This window comes from Tachyglossus aculeatus, chromosome 1 (genome assembly GCF_015852505.1).
Source record: "Tachyglossus aculeatus isolate mTacAcu1 chromosome 1, mTacAcu1.pri, whole genome shotgun sequence".
NCBI classification, from domain to species: domain Eukaryota; kingdom Metazoa; phylum Chordata; class Mammalia; order Monotremata; family Tachyglossidae; genus Tachyglossus; species Tachyglossus aculeatus.
Window position 1 is genome coordinate 47,870,400 of NC_052066.1, and position 24,061 is coordinate 47,894,460.

The 24,061-nt window shown below is 43.9% G+C and overlaps 1 protein-coding gene across 1 annotated transcript; it reads left to right on the forward strand.

The window, feature by feature from the left end:
- Window positions 1-1,606: 1,606 nt before the first annotated feature.
- Window positions 1,607-24,012, forward strand: HRG (histidine rich glycoprotein). The gene is made up of 7 exons (XM_038748145.1): window positions 1,607-1,884; window positions 3,538-3,657; window positions 4,427-4,520; window positions 9,707-9,876; window positions 13,276-13,368; window positions 18,826-18,927; window positions 23,044-24,012. The coding sequence occupies exons 1-7, from the start codon at window positions 1,696-1,698 to the stop codon at window positions 23,683-23,685; spliced, it is 1,410 nt and encodes a 469-aa protein (XP_038604073.1). The 5' UTR covers window positions 1,607-1,695; the 3' UTR covers window positions 23,686-24,012.
- The last annotated feature ends 49 nt before the right edge of the window (window positions 24,013-24,061 follow it).

Sequence of the window (24,061 nt, forward strand, 5' to 3'; positions counted from 1 at the left end):
TCCTCTCAACACCTCCGTGCCATTTTCACACCTGCACATCCAGTGAGATGTTGGCACCCCTGATGAGGAGTACCAGTGAACTTTTTCTACCTCTTCTTCCATCCCTCTCCCCTCTCTTTCCATCATTATACAACTCATTCTCTGGGTGCAATATTCACTGGTCAAGGTGCAAAAATAAAATTTAATGAAATGTCTTCCTTTATTCAGGCCTTCCTCAGCCCCGCAACACTTACATACATTTTTGTAATTTGTTTATTTTATATTAATGTCTGTCTCCCCCTCTAGACTGTGAGCTCGTTGTGGGCAGAGACCGTCTCTATATGTTGCCAACTTGTACTTCCCAAGCGCTTAGTACAGTGCTCTGCACACAGTAAGCGCTCAATAAATATGATTGAATGATTGAATGAATGTGTCTACCAACTCTGTTGTACTGTACTTTCCAAAGAGTTTAGAACAGTGCTCTGCATGCAGTAACTGCTCAATAAATAGAAGAAGCAGCATGTCTCAGTGGAAAGAGCATGGGCTTTAGAGTCAGAGGTCATGGGTTCAAATCCCGGCTCTGCCAACTGTCAGCTGCGTGACTTTGGGCAAGTCACTTAACTTCTCTGTGCCTCAGTTACCTCATCTGTAAAATGGGGATTAAAACTGTGAGCCCCCTTTGGGACAACCTGATCACCTTGTAACCTCCCCAGAGCTTAGAACAGTGCTTGCACTTAGTAAGCACTTAACAAATACCATCATAATAAATACAATTTATTGATTGACTGATCTTAAAGCTGGTGGGGAAAGCTAGATGGATATACTGTTTTCATTTTTTTTAATATTTTAATGTTTGTAAAGTTAGTGGCCTGACAGGTTTGTAATGTTAAAAAGCACTGTACTAATTAATGCTTTAAGGTTCTTAGTTCAACATGATAGTGATAGATTTGCTTATCTAAAAGCTTAAATTCAGGAGCTTTTCCCAAGAATCAAAGACCACAGCCATTTCCATGTCTGACTGAGGTTGTTGAATGGGGGTGTTATAATGGAAGCAGCATGACCTAGACGATAGGGCACGGACTTGGGGGTCAGAAGGATCTGGATTCGAATCCCACTCTGCCACTTGTCCGCTGCGTGACTTTGGACAAGTCACTTCACTTCTCTGTGCCTCAGTTACCTCATCTGTAAAATGGAGATTAAAATCATGAGTCCCATGAGGGGCATGGACCGTGTCCAACATGATTAACTTTTATCTATCTCAGTGCTTAATATAGAGCTGGATCCAAAAGTAGGTGTTTAACAAATACCACTTAAAAAAAATATCAGTTATATCAGGAGGGAGCATTTCCCTCCTCCTCCCAAAGTGTGAATCTGGTTCCCTAGACAAAACGTTTGTCCATTCAGTTGCCCCCACGACCTTGCCGAAAAGATCTTTTGGACCAATAATCCTCCTGTAACCCCCAAAACCTATGCCAAAGCACAATCTCATCCACTGACGCAGCCTCTCCACTTTCGTAGCATCAACTAATCATTTACTATGTATTTGCTGATATTTGAACCAGGGACAAAAGTTAGCAGGCCGAATTACCTAACGGGAATCTATAAAAAAAGTCTCCCTACGTCGTAATCTATTATATTTCAGGAGGACCAGTTTTGAGAAAGTCTGGGGACAGATTCCCGACTTGGGCCGCTCGAGGCAGGGGTTTCCAAGCTTGGATGATGCGGGTGCTCACGGGAGTGGTGGTGTTTTTGAGTTTGCTGCAGCATTTCCATTCCCTTGAGCCTGGTGACTGCAATGTCTCAGAGGAGGTTGCTGAGGAGGTTTTGGATCTGATCAATAAAGACCGTAGGAGGGGTTTCCTTTTCGAGCTCCTATGTGTTGCTGATGTCCACGTTCACCAAACAGTGAGTAATCATTGAAATGATGAGCTTGTGGAAAGTAAACTATTTTCAGTTCGACGCATTCGGGGAAATGTCTGAAACCATTAAACGTTCCCGTCACGTCCGTCTCCCCGACTAGATTGGAAGGCCCTGGAGGACAATGATCGTGAAGCGGGGATTGAGAATCCGAGTGTTCCAGTAGAAAGAGCTCAGGACTGGGAGTCAGAGACCAGAATTCAAATTCCAGTTCTGCCCCTTGCCTGCCAGCTGTGAGCCCCATGTGGGGCAAGGACTGTGTCCAACCCTATTTCTTGTATCCACCTCAGTGATTAGTACAGTGCCTGGAATGCAGTGAGTGCTTAACAAACACCACAGTTATTACTATTATTATTCTCTGTGCCTTACCTGTGAAATAGAAGTTCAATATGTCTTCCCCTTCCCCACTTAGTCTGAGCCCCAAGTGGGAGAGAGACTGTGCCTAACCTGATTATCTTGTCTATACCACAGTTCAGTACTTGGCATATTAAGCCCTTACCAAATCCCACAAGTATCATTATTATGATTATCATTTCTACTTTACCATATTGCCCCAAATGCTGATTATTGTGCACTGCACTGTAAATGCTCAATGAATATCACCGATCGATTGCTTTTTAAAATGGAAGTGTTGAAAGTGCTATATTTAGCATTTAGGGAGAGTATACTAGACTCATATTCCATTTAGAGAAGCAGTGTGGCTTAGTGGCAAGAGCACAGGCTTGGGAATCAGAGGTTATGGGTTCTAATCCCAGCTCCGCCACTTTCCAGCTGTGTGACTTTGGGCAAGTCATTTAGCTTCTCTATGCCTTGGTACTTACTAATGGTCTTTTTAGCTCCTCTTCTTAGACAAGGAGCAACCTGTTTTCACACACAATAAATGCTTAATTAATACCAAAGTGTCCACAAACAGAAATGGCCTACTCCTACAGCAACAGAGAGAAAATCCTGCCTTCTCGTCCGACAAACTTTCTCTGATTAAATTTCGCAGCACTTTTTTTTAATGGCATTTGTTAAATGCTTACTGTGTGCCAGGCACGGCATTTAGCCTGGGGTAGATACAAGCTAATCTGATTCACATCTTCCCTTTGAGCCATATGAACTCCTTCACACCCTCCTTAATACTCGTATGTGTATGTGTGTGTCTGTGTGTATATATACATATATATACCCCCTCACACACACATATAATATATATATATATACATGTTCCCTTTATTTTTGACCACTGTAATTGTGAATACATTTATGTTTGTCTCCACCATTAGAATGTAAACTCTACTAGACTGAGAATATGTCACTTCATTGTGCTGTTACTTTCCAAGCACCTACAACAGTTCACTGCACTAACTGGGTGCTCAGTAAATCCTATTAATACTACTACTATTACTAATCAAGCAATCAATCAGTGGTATTTATTGAGCACTTACTATGTGCAGAATACCGTACTGAGCACTTGGGAGAATATAATACAACAGAGTTAGCAGACACATTCCCTGCCCATAATGAGCTTACAGTCTAGAGGAGGAGTACAACAACTACTACAACTATTACTATGAAAAATAAATAAATAGCTTTCTCTGAAGGAAGCTGAATGTTCACCAAATGTCACAAACTTTGTGTCTGATTGATTCTCTCCAGGAATCTGCCTTAGTCTCTTATTTAGTCCTAGATGTGATTGAATCGGACTGCTCTGTACTAACCAGGGTACATTGGAAGGATTGTAAACCAACATCTTCTAGACGTCGGCCTTCTGAATTAGTAAGTAAACAAGGGTACATCTGCTCGCTTTTAGGAATACTATCCTCCAGCTTCCTCACTGTTTGAGGAGAACTAGGAATACCTGAGTTTGTTTGCTTTGCTTCACATTGGGTTCTTTAGGGCTCACAATATAGAGAGCTTTAATGAAGAGCTCCCTTCTTAAACGTCTCCCAAGACTAATGATTTGGTGCAGATTTCAGGAATACACGGATGAGTATATATCATTTCCCATATTTGGGAATCATTTTGCATTTTTACAGTATGCCTTAGATTCTGAGCCAATCTGATGTTTGATCCCATTCTGTGAAGACTGCTCTTATAACAGGCGATGACCCAAACCATTCAACAGTGAAAGCTTTTAACAGTGACAGGGAAACAGGGAAGAATATGGAACCTGGTTCTGAATAAATAAATCAGCCTCTTCAATTTCATATTTCCTTGCCGGAAAAGTGATGTTTTCATAGACAAGAAATGAAGCTCTTCCTTGGAAATGTTAGGAATTCGGTCATTATCTACTTGGGATTTTTCCGTCTTAATTCCAGCAAATGGTTTCTTGTGTGGAATTCAAATGAAAGCACTGAAATAGCCTCTCAAAGGAAACAGGTTTTGAAGACAGATTTGTTGAGTTAGAGGCTTGGGTGAAACTAAAATGAGTATCTGAGTGATTTATTCACAAAATAGAAGAAATTACAGTAGGGATATTTCCTCATTCCCCCCATCCTCCTCCTGTGGAAGCTATGAAACTAACATCAATACATTTATCCTCCAGGTCATTGGACAATGTAAAGTTATAGCTACAACTTACCCGAACAAGTCCCGGGAGGCGGGCAAACTGAATGGCTACAACTGCACAACAAGTTCTGGTACTACCCCTCGTTAAATTAGCAGATAAAATATGGATTCTGATTTAGGACGGGCTCATTCTCTCCTTCTAAATGATCACTTGGAGCCGAGATGAACGCCTCCTCCTGGATCGTTGCCATTTGGGATTCACCCCTCTGACTAAACTGATGGGGGAAGATTAGCCCAGCACATCTTAGCAGTGCTGCTTTGGCTATAGGAAGGTGGGAGAGGAGCACAGCTGTGTCCAGTTAAAAGCGAGTCCGTTACTCTCCTATCAATCTGTGATGTGTTGCAGAGCTGGGAGATAGTCGATTGCGTCCTGCTAGGAGCCCCTTCCCCTTCATTCAATCGCATTTACTGAGTGCTTACTGGATGCAGAGCACTATACTAGGCCCTTGGAAGAGTACAATATAACAAGAGCAGACACATTCCCTGCCCACGATGAGCTTACAGTCTCCTCTTCGCCCCCACCTCACCTTCCTGTGACTGAAGCAGCCTGGCCCAGGCCTCCTCTCCAGTCTCAGCAACCCTGTTGGGAAGCAATCCAGGACTTATGGTACTTATGAAGCACTTTTTTTTTTAATGGCATTTATTAAGCACTTACTACATGAAAAGCACTGTTCTAAGTGCTGGGGAGGTTACAAGGTGACCAGGTTGTCCCATGGGGGGCTCACAGTCTTAATCCCCATTTGACAGATGAGGGAATTGAGGCACAGAGAAGTGAAGTGACTTGCCCAAAGTCACACAGCTGACAATTGGCGGAGCTGGGATTTGAACCCATGACCTCTGACTCCAAAGCCCACGCTCTTTCCACTGAGCCACGCACTTAATATGTGCCAGGCACTATTCTGAGCGCTGAGGAAGATATAAGATAATAAGGTTGGACACAATCCCTGTCCCACGTGGGGCTTACAGTCTGAATCCTCATTTTACAGATGAGGTAACTGAGACACAGAGAAGTTAAGTAACTTGCCTAAGATCACACAGCAGCCGTGTGGCAGAGCTGGGATTAGAAACCAGGACCTCTCACTCCTAGGCTTGAGCTCTTTCCAGTAGGCCACGCTTTGTATTTTAAGGCTGAAAGGTAATGCTTCTAACTCTGTCTTATCACGATGTTCTTTACCTGAAATGTCTGCAAGGTTGATGGTTTTCTATCTCCACGCTCAGCTGTGATCTTCTAAAGTCAAGCAGCATGGCCTAGTGGAAGGAGCACAGGGCTAGGAGTCAAAAGGACCTGGGTTCTAATCCTGACTCCACCACTTGTCTGCTGTGTGACCTTGGACAAGTCACTTAACTTCTCTGGGCCCCAGTTGCCTCATCTGTAAAATGGGGATTAAGACTGTGAGCCCCATGTGGGGCAGGGGCTGTGTCCAACCAAATTTGCTTGTCCCCACCTCAGTGCCTGGCTCAGTGGAAAAGTGGCTTTGGAGTCAGAGGTCAGAGGTTCAAATCCCAGCTCTGTCAATTGTCAGCCATGTGACCTTGGGCAAGTCACTTAACTTCTCTGGGCCTCAGTTTCCTCATCTGTAAAATGGGGATTAAGAATGTGAGCCCCACCCGGGACAACCTGATGACCATGTAACCTCCACAATGCTTAGAACAGTGCTTTGCACAGAGTAAGAACTTAATAAATGCCATCATTATTATTAGTAGTAGTAGTAAGGGCTTAACAAATACCACAGTTATGACTATTGTTATTATTATTATGAAGAGAAAAACTGGAGATTCGATGGCTGGTTTTGCCTGCTGATGAAGGTGTCAGTGCACAGTCCTGTCAGCAATGCTGCGCACACACAGAACAAAGAGCAGGAGCCAAACAGCTATTCAATCAATCAATCAATTAATCAATCAATCGTATTTATTGAGCGCTTACTGTGTGCAGAGCACTGTACTAAGCGCTTGGGAAGTACATGTTGGCAACATATAGAGACAATCCCTACCCAAAAGTGGGCTCACAGTCTAAAAGGGGGTGACAGAGAACAAAACCAAACATACTAACAAAATAAAATAAATAGAATAGATATGTACAAGTAAAATAAATAAATAAATAGAGTAATAAATACGTACAAACATATATACATATATACAGGTGCTGTGGGGAAGGGAAGGAGGTAAGATTCAACTCACTGAATCTCTCAGACTGGTCAATCATTTGCATTTATTGAGTGCTTACTGTGTGCAGAGCGCTGCACTAAGCACTTGGGAGCTACAACACAACAGAGTTGGTAGACATAATAATAATAATAATGTTGGTATTTGTTAAGCACTTACTATGTGCCAGGCACTGTTCTAAGCACTGTGGGGGGGATACAAGGTGATCAAGGTTGTCCCACGTGGGGCTCACAGTCTTCATCCCCATTTTACAGATGATGGAACTGAGGCCCAGAGAAGTTAAGTGACTTACCCAAGGTCACACAGCTGACAAGTGGCAGAGCCGGAATTCAAACCCATGACCTCTGACTCTCAAGCCCGTGCTCTTTCCACTGAGCCATGCTGCTTCTCAGCCATGGCCCCTTGCCAACTGAAAGCCAAACAGGTCAGTCATATGAAGCAGCCTGACCTGGTGGAAATCAGAGAACCTGTGGTCTAATCTCTAGAACCTCCACTTGCCTGCAGAATGACCTTAGGCAAGTCATTTACCATTTCTATGCCTTGGTTTCTCCATCTGTAAAATGGTGATTCCATACCTGTTCTTCCTCCTAGAAAGAAGAAACAGCATGTCTTAGTAGATAGAGCACTGGTTTGGGAATCAGAAGGAACTGGGCTCTAATCCCGGCTCCACCACATGTCTATTGGGTGACCTTGGGCTGGTCACTGCACTTCTCTGTACCTCATTTACCTCGTCTGTAAAATGGCGATAAGAGTGTGAGCCCCATCTGGGACAGGGACTGTGTCCAAACTGATTAACTTGTATCTACCTCAGTGCTTAGAACAGTTTGGCACATTGTAAGCACTTTACAAGTAACATTATCATTATTATTATTATTATTATTATTATTATTATTATCATCAAGACCATGAGCCCGCTGTGGGACAAGGACTGTATCCAACCTGATTATCTGCTACGAACCCCAGAGTCTTGAACAGTGCTTGGCACACTCTAAGCATTTAAGGGAAGCAGCATGGCGTAGTGGATAGAGCACAGGCCTGAGAATCAGAAGGTCATGGGTTCTAATCCCGGCTAAATCACTTGTCTGCTACATGACCTTGGGCAAGTCACTACACTTCTCTGGGCCTCAGTTACGTCATCTGTAAAAACGGGGACTGAGACTGCGAGCCCCACGTGGGACAGGGACTAGGTCCCACCCAATTTGCTTGTACCCACCCCAGTGCTTAGTACAGTGTTTGACACATAGTAAACACTTAACAAATACCAGAAGTATTTATTAAGAAATACCACAATTACTTTTACCAAATTGGCTATTTCAAAAAGTCAGTTTCCATAGACTGTTGTCTTTGGAGGGCCAATCAGACCCTAAATCACCCCAGTACGGAGATGAAAAAATCAGGGTCAATTTTGGGACCCTTGAAGGGGCTAGGACTCTGTTCGGCGGGTTGACCACCCTACAGCATGTGGCCTAATGGAGAGAGTGTAGGGCTGGGTGCCAGGAGACTCATGGACTGTGTTCTAGTCCCAACTCTAATACTTGCATGCTGTGAGGCCTCGAACAAGTTGTTTAACTTTTCCGTGACTTAGTTTCCTCATCTGTAAAATGGGGATTTGAAATACCTATTCTCCCTCTCTCTCAGACTGTCATCCCAGAATAGACAGGGACTGGGTCCAATCTGACTACCTTGTAACTACCACAGTGCTTAGCATGGTGGCATTCATTCAATCGTATTTATTGAGTGCTTACTGTGTGCAGAGCACTGTACTAAGAGCTTGGAAAGTACAATTTGGCAACAGATAGAGACAATCCCTACCCAACAATGGGCTCACAGTCTATCAATCAATCAATCAATCGTATTTATTGAGTGTTTACTGTGTGCAGAGCACTTGGGAAGTACAGGTTGGCAACATATAGAGACGGTCCCTACCCATCAGTGGGCTCACAGTCTAGAAGGGGGAGACAGAGAACAAAACAAAACATATTAGCAAAATAAAATAAATAGAATAGATATGTACAAGTAAAATAAATAAATAAATAGATTAATAAATACATACAAATGTATCTACATACATACAGGTATATATATATACATATATACAGTCTAGAAGGGGGGAGACAGACAACAAAACAAAACAAGTAGGCGTCAATAGCATCAAAATGCTATGAGAAGCAACGTGGCTCAATGGAAAGAGCAGGGGCTTTGGAGTCAGAAGTCGTGGGTTCAAACACCGGCTCCACCAGTTGTCAGCTGGGTGACTATGGGCAAGTCACTTCACTTCTCTGGGCCTCAGTTACCTCATTTGTAAAATGGGGATTAAGACTGTGAGCCCTCTGTGGGACAACCTGATCACCTTGTAACCTCCCCGGAGCTTAAAACAGTGCTTTGCACATAGTAAGTGCTTAAAAATGCCATCATTATTATTATTAGATTATTATCAAAATAGATAAATAGAATTATAGATTGCAGTGACTCACCTCTGCTTCAAAGCCATATCGAAGGGACATCTCTTCCAAGAAGCCTTCCCTGACTAAGCCCTCCTTTCCTCTTCTCCCATTCCCTTCTGCATCACCCTTACTCGTTCCTTTTAGTCATCCTTTCTCCCAACCCCACAGCGCTTTATATACATATCAGTAGCTTATTTTTTTATATTAACGTCTGTCTCCCCCTGGAGACTTGGACTTGTTGTGGTCAGGGTCTTGAGTCTGTTTATTATTGTATTGTATTCTCCCAAGAGTTTGGTACAGTGCGCTGCACATGGTACATGCTCAATAAATACAACTGACTGACAGCAGATGTTTAATAAATACCCCTTTTTGTTATTACAAATAATATAATATTATCAATAATTATTGTCTGTTTGGGAAATTTTATTATTATTAAGTGCAAATAATAATAATAATAATGTTCCCAAACAGCTAGGCATTCCTCAGGTGATATCTCAGAACCTGCCCAGTCTTTCCAGTTTTCCCAAAAGTAGATCCACTTTGGGAATGAAGTAAATAATAGTCATCCGGTCCAGAATGCTACCAAACAGTCCCAGCCTCATAATTATTACCATTTTTCCAACACTTGTGTTCACATCTTGCTTTCACAGTTTCTTCTGCACTAACTGACCCCAGAGCGACGCCCCCAGTGATCATTGACTACTTTGAGAATACAGAGGAATACAGCGGACAAGCTGAAAAAGCCCTGGATAAATACATTAGTGAGAGTGGTCATTCCACCCTTTTCAAGGTGGACAGAGTAGAGAGAGCAGCAAGGGTGGTAAGTCAGCAATTATCAATCAATCAGTCATATTTATTGAGTGCTTACTATGCGCAGAGTACCGTACCGGGCCGCGAGATGTTTTCTTCATAAACTTTCTCTTGGAGATGTGGAAGAAAAAAAGGTTGGGAGTGGAAAAAAAGAGGAATTAGTCAATCAATCAGTCAATCAATCAACCCAGCACTTGGAACAGTGCTTTGCACATAGCGCTTAATAAATGACATTATTATTATTATTACTAGTTACTGAGCGCTCACTGTGTGCAGAGCATTGTACTTAATGTTTGGGGAAGTACAATACAGTAAGAGTTCATAGGCACGATCCCTGCCCTGGAGGAGATTGCTGTCTAAGGGGGGAGGGACATTCAAGTCAATTACAGATAGGGAAATGGGAGAGTATAAGAATATGGACATAAGCTTTGTGGAGCTCAGGGGGAGTGAGTATCAAAGTGCTTAGAGTTACGGACCCAAGATTGGCGAAAAGGGTGGAGAAAAGGGAGATTAGTCAGTAAAGGTTTACTGGAAGAGTTGTGATTTTAGAAGGGCTTTGAAGATGGGGAGAGTGGGGGTCAGATGGCTATGAAAAGTGAGGGAGCTCCAAGCAGAGAGAAAGAGAATACAGAGGATCAGGGCTTTCTTAGAGTCTGAGAGCTTTGCCAGTGGGGTCGAAAGGATTCTATCAATCAATCAGTCAATGGTATTTATTGAGCATTTGCTATGCACAGAGCAGTGTACTAAGCACGTGGGAGAGTGAGACCTAACAAATTTGGTAGACACATTCCCTACCCAAAACGAACTTATATTCTAGAGGGGGAGCTTGCATTTGGTCAAGTTTTTACTTGGGTGACTTGAGCTAAATCATTGCTTCAGAGAAAAAACAAAGCACATTTTTATCTTGGTTTTAGCTCTTCTATTTCACCCAGAAGTGAAGGATAACCGGAAAAAACCCGCCCACCCCAAAGCTCAGGAGAAAAATTGCTCTACTTAATAATAATGATGGCATTTGTTAAGCGCTTACTATGCACAAAGCACTGTTCTAAGCACTGGGGAGGACACAAGGTGATTAAATTGTCCCACATGGGGCTCACAGTCAATCCCCATTTTACAGATGAGGTAACTGAGGCTCAGAGAAGTTAAGTGACTTGCCCAAGGTCACACAGCAGACATGTGGCGGAGCCGGGATTCAAACCCCTGACCTCTGACTCCAAAGTCCGGGCTCTTTCCACTGAGCCACGCTGCTTCTCCGCTACTTACTAGAAGCTTCCAGGAACTAAGTTGGTTCCCTTTCCCCCTGGCAGATGAATGCTGCTCTCTCCAGACAGTTGTCCTCTCTCCAGGCAGTGAATATGTCTTTTATATTGGTATACTGTGCTCTCCTAAGCACTTAGTACAGCGCTCTGCACACAGTATACGTTCAATAAATTTGACTGACTGACTGACTGACACTTCTGGTAGTCTTATAATAATAATAATAATAATAATAATAATAATGGTATTTGTTAAGTGCTTACTATGTGCCAAGCACTGTTCTAAGCACTGGGGTAGATACAAGGTAATCAGGTTGTCCCACGTGTGGTTGCTCACAGTCTTAATCCCCATTTTCCAGATGAGGTAACTGAGGCCCGGAGAAGTTGAGTGACTTGCCCAAAGACCCACAGCTGACAAGTGGCAGAGCCGGGATTAGAATCCACGACCTCTGACTCTCAAGCCCGTGCTCTTTCCGTTAAGCCACACTACTTCTCAGTGGGAGTCCTGCTAGCTGAAGTCTGGGAGGAAAACTGGAAAGCACAGTGGGGCTTCATAATAATAATTACTAATAATTATGGTATTTGTTAAGCGCTTACTATGTGAAAACAGGGGGTCCCTTGGGTGATGAGAGGGAGGTGGGCTGTACACGAGAATTGCTGAGGTGCTGCATGGCGTAGTGGCTAGACCATGGGCTTGGAAGGCAGAAGGTCATGGGTTCTAATCCTGCTCTGCCACTTTTCTGCAGTGTGGCCTTGGGCAAGTAATTTCACTTCTCTGTGCCTCTGTTACCTCCTCTGTAAAATGGGGATTAAAACCGTGAGTCCTATGCAGCCCAGGGACTGTGTCCAACCCAATTTGCTTGTATCCACCCCAGTGCTTAGTAAAGTGCCTGGCACATAGTAAACGCTTAACAAATACCATAATTATTATTATTATTATTATTCCTAATTGTCTCTTTCTAGCAAACAATCTAGAGAGTGACTGTGAGCATGGACTGCACATGAGAAACTGTCTCTTTCGGCTGAACAGTCTGCTTCACACTGAGCAAGAGGAGAAAAAACAAGCCAGAATATCTAGAAGGTCACCCCCATAAAATGTTGATACTACCCTGGTTCCACCAGTTGCCTCAGTTTCCTCATCTATAAAAGAGGGATTCAATTAACTTCTTCTCCCTTCTACTTGGACTGAGAGTCCCATGTGGGACAGGAACTGCATCTGACCTGATAAACTTTTCATGCCATATTGTTCTTTCCAAGCGCTTAGTCCAGTGCTCTGCACACAGTAAGCGCTCAATAAATATGATGGAATGAATGAACTTGCTTCCACCTCAGCACTTAAGTGCACAATAAATGTAATTGATTGACTGACTGATAGGTATTTCTTAAGTTGCACTGGACACACAGCTAGCAACTTAAGAAATACCTATCAGTCAGTCAATCAATCACATTTATTGTGCACTTACACTGTGCAGAGCACTGTACTAAGACTCATTCCCTGTCCATAACGAGCTTGCAGTCTAGAGGGGGAGACAGACATTAATATAAATAAACAAATGACAGTTATGTACGTAAGTGCTGGGGCCTGGGTCGAGGAATGAATAAAGGGAGCAAGTCAGGGTGACGCAGAAGGGAGTGAGGGAAGAGGAAAGGAGGGCTTAGTCCTACCTCGATAAGGAACCATATCCCAGTTCAAAACACATGTTTTCCATGCTTTAAAATAGAGATGACCCTCAGCATATTAGAACAGTGCTCCGCACACAGTAAACACTCAATAAATAACACTGATTGATTGATTGATTGATATTTGGTAAATTGTCATTTTATTTCTCTGAGGCTCATTTGATCTATCTATTTCTATCTAGGGAAGCAGCGTGGCTCAGTGGAAAGAGTCTTTGGAGTCAAAGGTCCAAAGCGTGGCTTTGGAGTCAGAGGTCATGGGTTCAAATCCCGGCTCTGCCCATTGTCAGCTGTGTGACTTTGGGCAAGTCACTTCACTTCTCTGGGCCTCAGTGACCTCATCTGTAAAATGGGGATTAAGACTGTGAGCCCCCCATGGGACCACCTTATTACCTTTTAACGTCCCCGGAGCTTAGAACAGTGCCTTGCACATAGTAAGCGCTTAATACATGCCGTCATTATTATTATTATTTCAGCGAGGAGGAGAACGGACAGCCTACTTTGTGGACTTCAGTATAACCAGCTGCTCCAAGAGAGTCGCCCGGCATCCCTCACCCAAGCACTGTGACGTAAGTATACAGTAAGCATCTCCACGGCTCCACTAAGGCAGGGGTCGTATTCCTGCAGAATCTTGCATTAACCCTTGCAGACTGTAAATTTGTTGTGGGCAGGGATTACATCTACCAAAATTTGTTGTGTTGTACCTTCCCAAGAGCTTTGTACAGTGCTCTGCACACAGTAAGCATTCGATAAATACCGTCGATTGGCTGATTGATTAAGGAAAACTTGCATTTCAGTACTCACCTGGGAACCAGTGCCGTGCACGTGCACAAAACCATTTCTCCCATCTCCGCATCGTATTCATCCACCGTGCTCTCTCAAAAGAACGTCTCTTATTGTGTCACTGTGTTGCATCCAAAATGCATAGTGAAAAGAAATCTATAATTAGCCGCTTAATGTACAGAGCTAAATTGTCTTCCATGGAATTTTCCAGCTCTGCTGTTTTATTTCCTGTCTTAGTTTATTTCCTAGCAATTGGTCCCTGCTATGGTTTTAAAATAGAGGGGCTGGAGAAACTCGGGAAACAAAACACGGGAAGCAGCGTGGCTTAGTGGAAAGAGAACGGGCTTGGGGGTCAGAGGTCATGGGTTCTAATCCTGGCTCTGCCACTTGTCTGCTGTGTGACTTTGGGCAAGTCACTTCAATCAATCAATCAATCAATCATATTTATTGAGCTCTTACTGTGTGCAGAGCACTGTACTAAGCGCTTGGGAAGTACAAGTTGGCAACATATAGAGACGGTGTTCAATAAACACCATCAGTTGCCTCATCTGTAAAATGGGGATTATGACTGTGAGCACCACGTGGGACAACCTGAATGCCTAGTATCTACCCCAGCGCTTGGAACAGTGCTTGGCGTATAGTAAGTGCTTAACAAATACCATCATTGTTACTATTATAAAATGGTTTCCCTGCCTTTATTACTTAACAGAATCCAAATGGAGAAACAGGGACCCATGGAAGCTGCCTGACCATTGACAGATGTGATGATCTTATTGAACCCCCCTTCCTGCTTTTTCTAACCTGACTACAGGGGTATTAAGTCTGAATTCTTTGGTGGGAGCAGTTGGACAAACTCTAGAAACTCCTCTAGAAACTTCCTTCAATTCTTCTCCTTCTAGTATTAAAAAATGGAGACCTATAATGTAGAAGAGCCGTGGTAAGGTATATGATTATTTCTTTTATTCCAGACACTTATTGAGGGCTTTCTCACCCAACCTCAATTTCCTTGAAGATTCCATTTGATGGGATCAAGTAGCAATGACCTGAGTGAGATGTTGTGACCGTTGAAAGAAACTCTTTGGAATCTGCAATATAGAATTAGGATTTAGATTTCGAATATCAGTTTGTGTCCATTTCAGGTGTATTTGCTGAACCACCCACTTTGTCAAGGGTTCTGCTCTACCTAGTCCTGATCTACTTGGAGAATGAATGAAAAATGTAAAAAAAAAAATGGCTGGTCCTTAAGGAACTTTTGCCTTAGTGAAGGAGCCAGCGGACATGGAAGTAGTAATAGTATGTTTTTAAATACCTACCATGTGCAAAGCACTAGGAAGGAATACATGAATGAAAATTAGATGATGATGGTGCTTGTTAAGCACTTACTATGTCCATAGCACTGTTCTAAGCACTGCAGGGGCAGGGGGGATACAAAGTGATTAGGCTGTCCCACATGGGGCTCACAGTCTTCATCCCCATTTTACAGATGAGGTAACAGAGGCCCAGAGAAGTTAAACAACTTGCCCAAAGTCACAGAGCTGACGTGGTGGAGACGGGATTAGAACCCATGACCTCTAACTCCCAAGCCCGTGCTCTTTCCACTGAGCCACGCTGCTTCTCTATCAGTCAATCATATTTATTGAGCATTACTGTGTACGGAGCACTGTACTAAGTGCTCGGGAGAGTACAGTATAACCATATAACAAATATATCCCCTGTCCATAACGAGCTTAAAGTCTAGAGGGGGAGATAGACATCACTATAAATAAATAAATGACAGATCATCATCATCATCATCAATCGTATTTATTGAGCGCTTACTATGTGCAGAGCACTGTACTAATACGTAAGTGTTGTGGGGCTGTGAGGGGGATGAATAAAGGGAGGAAATCAGGGTGATGCAGAAGGGAGTGGGAGAAGAGGAAAGGAGGGCTTAGTCAGGGAAGGCCTCTTGGAGGATATGCGGTCCCTGGCTTTCAAAGACCTCACTATCTGAGACTAAGTCAGAGGAGAAGAGGGGATATAAGGAAATGTTTATTCACTCAGCCATTCAATCGTATTTATTGAGCGCTTGCTGTGTGCAAAGCACCATATTAGGGTCTTGGGAGAATACTCTATAACAATAAACAGACACATACCCTTCCCACAACATGTCCAAGACCGAGCTCCTTATTTTCTTCCCAAACCCTGTCCTCTCCATGACTTTCCCATCACCATCCTTCCCGTCTCACAATCCCACAACCTTGGTGTCATCCTTGACTCGGCTCTCTTGTTCACCCCACACATCCAATCCATCACCAAAACCTGCTGGTCTCACCTTCACAACATCACCAAATCCACCCTTTCCTCTCCATCCAAACCACTACCTTGCTGGTTCAATCTCTCATCCTATCCTGACTGGATTACTGCATCAGCCTCCTCTCTGATCACCCATCCTCCTGACTCTCCCTACTTCAGTCTGTACTTCACTCTGCTGCCCGGATTATCTTTCTACAGAAATGCTCTGGGCATGTCATTCCCCTCCTCAAAAATCTCCAGTGGTTGCCTGTCAACCTTCTCATGAAGCAAAAACTCCTCTCTCTTGGCTTCAAGGCTGTCCATCACCTTGCCCCCTGCTACCTCACCTCCCTTCTCTCCTTCTCCAGCCCAGCCCGCACCCTCCACTCCTCTGCTGCCGCTAACCTCCTCACTGGGCCTCATTCTCACCTGTCCCACCATCGACCCCTGGCTCACGTCTTCCCCCTGGCCCGGAATGCCCTCCCTCCACACATCCACCGAACTAGCTCTCTTCCTCCCTTCAAAGCCCTACTGAGAGCTCACCTCCTCCAGAAGGCCTTCCCTGACTGAGCCCCCCCATTTCATCTGCTCCTCCCCGCCTCCCCATCACCCCCATCCCCTCCCAACAGCACTTGTGTATATTTGTACATATTTATTACTCTATTTTATTAATGATGTGTATATATCTATAATTCTATTTTTCTATTTTGATGGTTTCAATACTTGTCTATTTGTTATGTTTTGTTATCTGTCTCCCCCCTCTAGACTGTGAGCCCATTGTTGGGTTGGGACTGTCTCGATCTCTTGCCGAACTGTACTTTCCAAGCTCTTAGTACAGTGCTCTGCACACAGTCAGCACTCAGTGAATATGAACGAATGAACAATGAGTTTACTGTCCAGGGGTGAGAGAATGGAAGCACAAAGGCAACATAAAAGGCAGGGGGCAAAGATAAATATAAAATAAAAACAAGGGTAATAGGGAACTGTGGCTACAGGCACTGAGCTTCAGATTCAGCTTCAGAGTCCAGTGTTCCCAGCCCCAGGACGCTCTCTGGCTTTGGCCCTTGCCACGGCCTATTCAAAGTCGGGGGCCGTGTTGCTCTACCTGCTTCCAGCCTTCCAGTGCAGCAGGGTAGATGAAAAGCAAACCCCCAAAATAACACAGGCCCTGGGAGCAGAGAAGATTGTACAGTCGTAAAAGAGAGAGAAAATGGATGTAATAAACACGAGTGAAAAGCTAAACCGTAGATAAATCCCTGAGCATGGGATGGAATGTCCTGGAGGGACGCTACAGGAATAGATTCCTGTTCAATACTATTTATTTTGTTAATGATGTGAATATAGCTTTAATTCTATTTGTTCTGTCAATTTTGACACCTGTCTACTTGTTTTGTTTTGTTGCCTGTCTCCCCCTTCTAGACTGTAAGCCCGTTGTTGGGTAGGGACCGTCTCTATATGTTGCCGACTTGCACTTCCCAAGCGCTTAGTACAGTGCTCTGCACACAGTAAGCCCTCAATAAATACAATTGAATGAATGAATCAATCAATCAATCAGTCAGTCATATCTACTGAGCGCTTACTGTGGGCAGAGCACTGCACTAAGTGCTTATGAAGTGTTTTTTCCCCTCTAGACTGTAAGCCCATTGTGGGCAGGGACTGTCTCTCTTCATTGCTGTATTGTACGTTCCAAATGTTTAGTACAGTGCTCTGCACAGAGTAAAAGCTCAGTAAATAAGATTGAATGAATGAATGAATGAAGTGTTTTGGAGGAAGGGAGGAGGGACATGGGGCTGAGGGGAGAAGGGGGTGGTCTGTAGGACAGCTGTTACGGACAGGGGAGAGGCCTAAGCTCATTCGGGAGAGAATCTCACTAGAGAGTTTCCCTCTAGACGGTAAGCTCACTGTGGGCAGGGAATGTGTCTGTTTACTTTTGTACTCGCCCAAGTCCTTAGTACGGTACTCTGCACAGAGTAAGCACTCCATAAATATGACTGAATGAATGAATGCATGAAAGACTGAAGGAAGGTTAAGAGGATTGCTTGGGAGAAGTGAAGAGTACAAGTCGAACAGGAGTAGGACCTAGCTGAAGAAAACACTGAAGCCTTTGGTTGGGAGGTTTTGCTTTCTATCATCCTCATCATCCTCCTCCCCCGCCACCCCCCCCCCCCCCAGACTGTGAGCCCACTGTTGGGTAGGGACCATCTCTATATGTTGCCAACTTGTACTTCTCAAGCGCTTAGTACAGTGCTCTGCATATAGTAAGCGCTCAATAAATACAATTGAATCATCAGTGGTACTTACTGAGATCTTATTATGTGCAGAGCCCTTGGGAAAGTACCATACAACAGAGTTGGTAGACACGTTCCCTGCCCATCATCATCATCATCATCAATCGTATTTATTGAGCCCATTTATTTATTTATTTATTTATTATTGCCCATATAATGAGCTTACCATCTTGAGGAGCTTTTCTAGGAGAAACAATGAGGACCACTGGACAAGTTTGAAAAGGTTGGGTGATGTGTTTCAATGAGCATTTTAGAAAGATGGTTTTCCTGATTGATGCAAAGATTCAAGATATAATTTTCAAAACTTGAAACTCCCCCCTAAACTGCCCAAAGCTTTTTACAAGAGTTCATTGGCCAAGCGCAAAGACAGACCTTGCATCCAATCAATCAATCAATCGTATTTATTGAGCACTTACTGTGTGCAGAGCACTGTACTAAGCGCTTGGGAAGTACAAGTTGGCAACATATAGAGACGGTCCCTGCCCAACAGTGGGCTCACAGCCTAGAGGGGGGAGACAGAGAACAAAACAAAACATATTAACAAAATAAAATAAATAGAATAGATATGTACAAGTAAAATAAAAAAATAAATAGGGTGATACACTCACCCCCACCCCCCCACCCCCACACAAACACAACCGCATCCATGCTCACATCTAAGTCATTCTCTTTCCTTTGTAGTTCGTTGGATTCTGCAATGGAGATCTGGTATACAGCGCAGAAGTCACCAACTTGGAGAACCCAGAGAATCTTGAAGTGAACTGTGAAATCTTCAACAATACGGTGCGCGGCCCGTTTCTCTTGGCGGATTGGTTAGGGAGGTGTCGAGGGACGGAGGGAAACAAGGAGCCCCTTCCTTCCTCTCCCCCTCGTCCCCCTCTCCATCCCCCCCATCTTACCTCCTTCCCTTCCCCACAGCACCTGTATATATGTATATATGTTTGTATATATTTATTACTCTATTTATTTATTTATTTATTTATTTTACTTGTACATATCTATTCTATTTATTTTATTTTGTTAGTATGTTTGGTTTTGTTCTCCGTCTCCCCCTTTTAGGCTGTGAGCCCACTGTTGGGTAGGGACTGTCTCTATACGTTGCCAATTTGTACTTCCCAAGCACTTAGCACAGTGCTCTGCACATAGTAAGCGCTCAATAAATACGATTGATGATGATGACTGATGAAGGAGCCTTTGGAAGTGGTCATGGAATGGGAAAGTTTAAGATTTTTTGGTGTAGAGTACCTGGGAAATTGCCCCGGACTATCTACCTCCAGCTGGGATGGTCCCAACTTCATTGCATCAGAGGTTAATGAGCAGCAAAGTTTAGCTGCTCTGTAGTTGATTCTTTCCGCCTTCAGCATGGCAGTGTCTCTGAGCTTAGGTGTTACCTTTTGAAAGTATTTGTCTTATATGCCACATCTGAGTGTCTCTTTCCATTTAATTCAGACTGAGAAATCCTCGATTTGCTTACCAATCTGTTTTAGAAAGCTCACGTGGGGAAGAGAGTGTGTCTGCTAATTTCTTTTGTTTTGTACTCTTCCAAGCACTTAATGCAGTGTTCTGCATGTAGTAAGTACTCAATAAATTCCAATTATTGATTGGTTTCACCCATAGCAGTTGGGCTGAACATTTTGCCCTAATCAGCAAATCGATTAAGTTTTTCTTACATGCTGCTAATTGAGATTTTTAAGTTAACAATGATTAGAATGATTAGAGAAGCAGCATGGCTCAGTGGAAAGAGTACGGGCTTTGGAGTCAGAGGTCTTGGGTTCAAATCCAGGCTCCGCCAATTGTCAGCTGTGTGACTTTGGGCACGTCACTTAACTTCTCTGTGCCTCAGTTACCTCATCTGTAAAATGGGGATGAAGACTGTGAGCCCCCCACGGGACAACCTGATCACCCTGTACCTCCCCAGCGCTTAGAACAGTGCTTGGCACTGTAAGCACTTAATAAATGCCACTATTATCATTATTATTATTATTATTATTATTATTATTATAAGCAGCATGGTTTAGTGGAATGGGCACAGGCTTGGGAGTCAGAGGTCGTGGGTTCTAATCCCGGCTCCACCACTTGTCAGCTGTGTGATTTTGGGCAAGTCACTTAACTTCTCTGTGCCTCAGTTACCTCTTCTGTAAAATGGGGACGAAGACTGTGAACCCCACGTGGGGCCTTGTAACCTGATTACCTTGTAAACTGATTACCTTGTATCTGCCCCAGTGCTTAGAACAGTGCTTGACACATAGCAAGTGCTTAACACCTATACACAAAGCGCTGGGACAGAGAAGCAGTGTGGCCTCTTGGAAAGAGCATGAGCCTGGGAGTAAGAGGGCCTGGGTTCTAATTCCAGCTCCGCCAATTGCTTGCTGAGTGACCTTGGGCAAGTCACTTAACTTTTCTGTACCTCAGTTACCTCATCTATAAAATGGGCATTAAATCCTCCTCCCTCCAACATAGCGTGTGAGCCCCATGCAGAACAGGGACTCTGTCCAACCTGATTAACTTGTATCTACCCCAGGTGCTAACAACAGTTCTTGTCATATAATAAGTGCTTAGCAAAATCATAAAAAAATTACAATGTAAACAGATTAGTTACAGTCCCTTTGCCACAGAGCTCACAATCTAAATTGGAGTAAACAAACACAATAACAGTGAAGTACAAAGCAACAATAAATAATAGAAAAATCCAAGATAACTAGGTTATCTCACACTTCACCCACTCCCCTGCTGAGGACCAGCTCCAATTCATTCCTTCATTCAATCGCATTTATTGGGCACTTTCTGTGTGCAGAGCACTGTACTAAGCGCTTGGGAAGTACCAGTTGGCAAGGTGGTTTACCTTGTAAGCAAGGTAAACCACCACCTCAGGTGGCAATGTCTTAGGAGACAATGCCTATGAGGAGGAGGTAAGGTCTTTGGGGGCCGGGAATGTGTCTATTTGTGGTTATAATAATAGTAATTATTATTATTATTGTGGTATTTATTAAGCGCTTACTGTGTGCCAGGCACTGGGGTGGATACAAGCAAATTGGGTTGGATATAATACCTGCCCCACATGGGACTCGCAATCTCAATCCCCATTTTAGAGATGAGGGAACTGAGGCACAGAGAAGTGAAGAGACTGGCCCAAGGTCACACAGTAGACAAGTGCCAGAGGCAGGATTAGAACTCATGACCTTCCGATTTCCAGGCCCATGCTCTATCAACTAAGCCATGCTGCTACGTGGCATAGTACTTCATGTACTCTCCCAAGCGCTTGGCACAGTGATCTGCATACAGTAAGTGCTCGAAAAACATAAAGCAGCATGGCTTAGTGGGGAAAGCACGGGCCTGGGTCAGAGGACCTGGGTTCTAATCCTGGCTTCGCCTCTTGCCTGCTATATTCATTCAATCGTATTTATTGAGCGCTTACTGTGTGCAGAGCACTGTACTAAGCGCTTGGGAAGTAGAAGTTGGCAACATATAGAGATGGTCCCTACCCAACAGTGGGCTCACATGGCTTTGGGCAAGTCACTCAAATTCTCTGGGCCTCAGTTACCTCACCTATAAAATGGGGATTAAGACTGTGAGCCCCATGTGGGACAGGCACCGCGTCCAACCTGATAACCTTGTATCTACCCCAGTGCTTAGAACAGCGCTTGACATATAGTAGGCACTTAACAAATACTATTATTAATAATAACAGTAATAATAAATATGATAGACTGATGGGCTGACTTATGGCAGCATTAGGGCAGCACCAGATGGTGCCAAGGCAGTTCATTCAATTGTGGTTACTGAGCGCTTACTGTGTGCAGAGCTCTGGTAACTTGTACTTCCCAAGCGCTTAGTACAGTGCTCTGCACACAGTAAGCACTCAGTAAATACAATTGATTGATTGATTAAGCGTTGACTGTGCCAAGCACCATTTTAAGCACTAAGGTAAATACAGGGTAAGCAGGTTGTCCCTTGTGGGGCTCACAGTGGGACAACCTGATGGCCTTGTATCTCCCCCAGTGCTTAGAACAGTGGTTGGCACATAGTAAGCGCTTACCAAATACCATCATCATCATGGATGATGTATATGTTTGTACATATTTATTACTTTATTTATTTATCTTGTACATATCTATTCTATTTATTTTATTTTGTTAGTATGTTTGGTTTTGTTCTCTGTCTCCCCGTTCTAGACTGTGAGCCCGCTGTTGGGTAGGGACTGTCTCTATGTGTTGCCAACTTGTACTTCCCAAGCGCTTAGTACAGTGCTCTGCACACAGTAAGCACTCAATAAATACGATTGATTGATTGATTGATTGATTGGTAAGAGCTTCCGGCCCAAGTGGAAGCCACCACACATGGTAAAAGGGAGCTGGGAGGGAAGTGCAATGTCTCTGGAGCCGTGAGCACGGCTCAGAGGGCTTCCGGAAAATTGTTTTAGGTTCAGAGGGGTCAAACGGACTTCCCCACTCAATGGATGACACGCAAATTCGTAAAGCATTCCATATTGCCCCCCTCTAGACTGTAAGCTTGTTGTCCACCCACTTTGTAATATTGTACTCTCCCTAGCGCTTAGTACAGTGCTCTGCACTCAGTAAGTGCTCAATAAATACCACTGAACGAACGAACGAGCAGGACCTCAGCCTAGAGAGGTCAATGGTAGGGAGATGGGGTGGGCCGAGAAAGGATTAGCTTCCTTATCTCTACATGTGCACATACTCAATCAACCAATGGTATTTGCTGAGCGCTTACTATGTGCAGAGCGCTGTACGAAGCAATCGCACACTTGAACATGCCTCGGAAGACAAAGCCGTACTGCCTCGAGTACGGTTGGGAAACTGAAGTTTAAAGCCCCGACACTTTCAACTCCTGCTTTGGTGGTACATAATTCAGCTTAAAAATCGTTGTTTTCTCTCCTAGAAGTACCTCACGAATTCTGGAAGTGGAAAAGACCATCATCCCTACCACAAGAAAAACCACCGTTTCAGGAATTGTACGGTCTCGCCTCCTTCAGGTGTGAAGCCTAACCAAAGGAATCCAACATCCCCTCATGGTCATCAACACCACCGCAATCACCAACAGCGTCCCCTTCCCCCAAACTGCCCCTTCCATTTAGGAGGCCCACTTGCTCCTCAAGAAGGACAAGATGGAAAACAGCAAGAAGGGGATGATTTATCCCTCCATCAAGACGCTCCTTCTCCTTGGGGAAGTCAGAGAAATGGACACGTTTCAAAGTCAGGAGGCAAGCACCGCCCGAGACACCTCTCCCACTCTGATAAACACAAGCACAAGGACTCCCACTCATCGGAAGAAGATCATTCACTTAGACGACGCTTTCTTTCTCCCTGGCAACAGCTCGGCTACGTCTATCGTCTTCCGCCGTTGAAGAAGGATGAGGTTCTTCCCGTTCCGGAAGTCAACTTTCCCAGGCCGCACCGCTATCCGTCACCGGAACGTGATGAGCCTCACAGGCCAGAAATTCCGCCCTTCCCACAGTCACCTTCAACGTCTTGTCCGGGGAAACTCAAGTATGAGGGCCCAGTTTCACGCTTTCTGCCGTGAAGACCTCTAAAGCAAAGGCTGGTCGTTGATGGAAACAATCACCTTTCCGTAGTTGAAATCACAAATACGATATTCTAGTCATCACACATGAAATATCAGTGTCTTTGCTTCTAATCGTGGGAATAAGAAAAGAGGGAGGTGGAAGCGGTGGGGGTTGGAAAGAGGAACAGAAAATGCACTTACTTGCTTAAGCACATTTAAGAAAGTGTTATATTGACTCTGTTACCAATTGACTGTATAACCTTAAACAAGTCACTTGACTCTTTTTGCCTCAGTTTCTCTCTCTGTAGAAGCCCAATAAATTGTTTGGATTGACTGGCTAAGAACTCAGATGCCTAGCTCTCTTTTTCCTGGACTTCCTAAATTCTCACATATC

Coding starts and splice junctions, on each gene's coding strand:
- HRG (XM_038748145.1), top strand. CDS start 1,696: ATGATGCGGGTGCTCACGGGAGTGGTGGTGTTTTTGAGTTTGCTGCAG. Junction 13,369..18,825: donor CCTCACCCAAGCACTGTGAC/GTAAGTATACAG, acceptor TTTCCTTTGTAG/TTCGTTGGATTCTGCAATGG. Junction 18,928..23,043: donor GTGAAATCTTCAACAATACG/GTGCGCGGCCCG, acceptor TTTCTCTCCTAG/AAGTACCTCACGAATTCTGG.